Here is a 2,494-nt window from a genome sequence, read left to right as displayed (position 1 = left end):
AAAAAAAAAAAATTTATTGTTTGCAGTGTACCAGATCCCTGTCAAAGATACCAGGCTTCATATGGTATTTAGGTTTGAATGTGCCAGAGCCCCCATTTTCATCTGAGTCTAGCAAGGAGAAAATCTAGACCTGAGTATCTGATTCGGTTTAGGCATAAAAAAATGAATCTCATCTTAAGAATGTCATTATCAGTGAAGCTATCAAGGTGACATGTTCAAACGGGTAAACAGGTGGAATTACTAAATTTCCCCCAGGACACCTATCAGCTATGTTGGCTACCTCCTTTCAAGGGAGCTGGCACCCTGGGTAATACTGCTGACAAGAAATTGATGACTTTGTTTCCAAGACCCGAGTGCTGCTCCCTGTGTGAACTGTGATTATGAAGCCCACTTGGACGAGCTACCTGAGGCGGCATCTCCAGACTCTCCCTCTGGGCATTATGGGCCTTCGGAGGCCAATCCTTTGCTTCTAGCATCAAGCTTCATGGAGGCCACAGTTTGGACCAGTGAAGGAAGTAAGTGTGGATATCTTACCAGCCCACGTGGGCCTTCTTGGTTTGGTCCATCCATGTCGGTGTGGCCTGGATTGTATGTGCCTCCTTCCTTTCTCTCATACACACAATTCATGAGCTGATCTAGAAGCTGGGAACTGTTGTGTGTGCCCACAATATGTAGGCTCATCGTTACACACCATACCCTTCACCGTACATGCAAACTGTACCAGCAGCTTGGACACAGTGGCCATGCTCGTACATATGAAAGAAGGGATTACAGAGCCTGCCAAAAAGTTGCCTTCCCTGGCTGGGACCCAGCCTACTGAATGGAATCACTGCTTAAAGCAGAACCCTGAACCCTCACATGCTGCTCTCCCTGGGTCTTAATTGTGGTTAAGTGGCTGCTGGCACTCAGGAATATAAGGCTGCTTTAACACTAAAAAAACTCCAAAGCCAAAAAAACGAATGGAACTCATCTCATTAACAGATTAAAGGAAAACAGTAATATATTTATGAGGAAAATATATGCAGAAAAAGCATTTGTTAGAATTTAACATCCATTGAATGATTTAAAACCTTTGATAAACTAGGTTTAGGAAAGGTATTTAAATTCATAAACAGTATCTATAAAAACCTACAGCAAATAGGCCGGCTGAGTGGCTCAGTTGGTTAAGAGCTCACTCAAGAGTTTGAGCTCTGAGCAACACCGGTTCGATGCCTAGCCCGAGCTGAGCTGCCGCTGAGCTGCCAACAGGTGGCAGGATGGCTCAGCTAAAATANTTTCTTTCTTTGTTGCCTTCATTCTCAAGGTGGCTGTATCCATGTGGCAGGCAAAGTCCCAAGATTATGTGGTCCCTATAGCTTATGATACAAGAGGAGAATCTTTGCTGTTAGCTCTGGTAATAGTTTCAGGAATGTCCAGGGCTGACTCACAGGGAGTAAGGTTTGCTTCAACCAAGTCTCATGGACAGAGCATGAAAGGGTGACTCTCCGAAGGAAGAAAGGCTGGGTATACAAAATGTATGTCCACTCTGCCAGGTGAAGCTCTAGAATTTGCAGAGATTCAAACATCATCTCGGCCAATAAATACTTGCCGAATCAATGTAGGAACACACAAAACAGAGCAACTGTAGAGTACATTTAAAGCATCACATTTCAAATTCTTATTCAAAATTTTAGAGAAGCAATAAAATACAAGTTAGGACAGATACCGAGGTCATTAGCAAGATGCCATTTCAGCAGAGAACTACTTCAATCCAGTATAGATTGTTCCACGTTCCAGAATTCCATTCATCTTACACAAAAGAGATATGTAGATCAGCTAGATGGAGGACGTTTTGTTCTGACTCAGCCACAAGAAAAGCTAAGGCTTGTCTAGCATAAAGGAAGAAGCTGGTCTGGCATGAAAGGCTGGAAAACACCTTGCTACCAGTAAGTTTTTTGCAAATTTTCCCTTCTCATTTAAATTGGTGATAATCTGGTGGGTTTCTGATCCAGGATCCAAATGCCTGCTTCCGGAGTGTGCTCCAGGCTTCCTGGTAAGCAGATGCGGCCTCTTTGTACTCCTGATACGTCTCAAGCTTCCGTACCCTAATGCACACACACCACCAGCACACAGGTTCTCACTGAACAGCTCACCAGCGTGGCCAACAAGACACCAGCGCGATCAACTGGACACATTTATTACAAGAGACTCAGGAACAGGAGGGTTTTGGTATGCTTTCCTAGAGTGACTGTCTCCTTTGTAGGGAATTCATTAGAAACTAACAGGGATTAAAACAGGCAAGAGTAAACAGAATGCTAGTTTTGTCTGCTCTTGGTGAAATCAGATAAAACAAGAATAATTGCAGCTCTTTTTTGGTTTCAAGTTTTCTAAGCATCTCTAATTTCCACCAGAGGATACAAGCATTAGAAACTTCTTGCCTGCATTTTTCCCTAACAAACCAAAGCCCTTTTTATCCATATTCTTCTTCTATGTACCGCCAGACAATACCCCTCCG

The 2,494-nt window shown here is 43.4% G+C and overlaps 1 protein-coding gene across 1 annotated transcript in view; it reads right to left on the bottom strand.

The window, feature by feature from the left end:
- Positions 1-1,280: 1,280 nt before the first annotated feature.
- ADAT1 (adenosine deaminase tRNA specific 1) overlaps positions 1,281-2,494 on the bottom strand; it is a 22,419-nt gene continuing 21,205 nt past the window's right edge. The window contains exon 11 of the mRNA XM_019646408.1: positions 1,281-2,102. Coding sequence (XP_019501953.1) covers positions 1,952-2,102 — 151 coding nt within the window. The 3' untranslated portion in view covers positions 1,281-1,951. The remainder of the gene's footprint in view (positions 2,103-2,494) is intronic.

This window comes from Hipposideros armiger, unplaced genomic scaffold (assembly GCF_001890085.2).
Source record: "Hipposideros armiger isolate ML-2016 unplaced genomic scaffold, ASM189008v1 scaffold_102, whole genome shotgun sequence".
Taxonomy (NCBI): Eukaryota; Metazoa; Chordata; class Mammalia; order Chiroptera; family Hipposideridae; genus Hipposideros; species Hipposideros armiger.
This window is presented reverse-complemented; position numbering and strand designations above follow the sequence as displayed.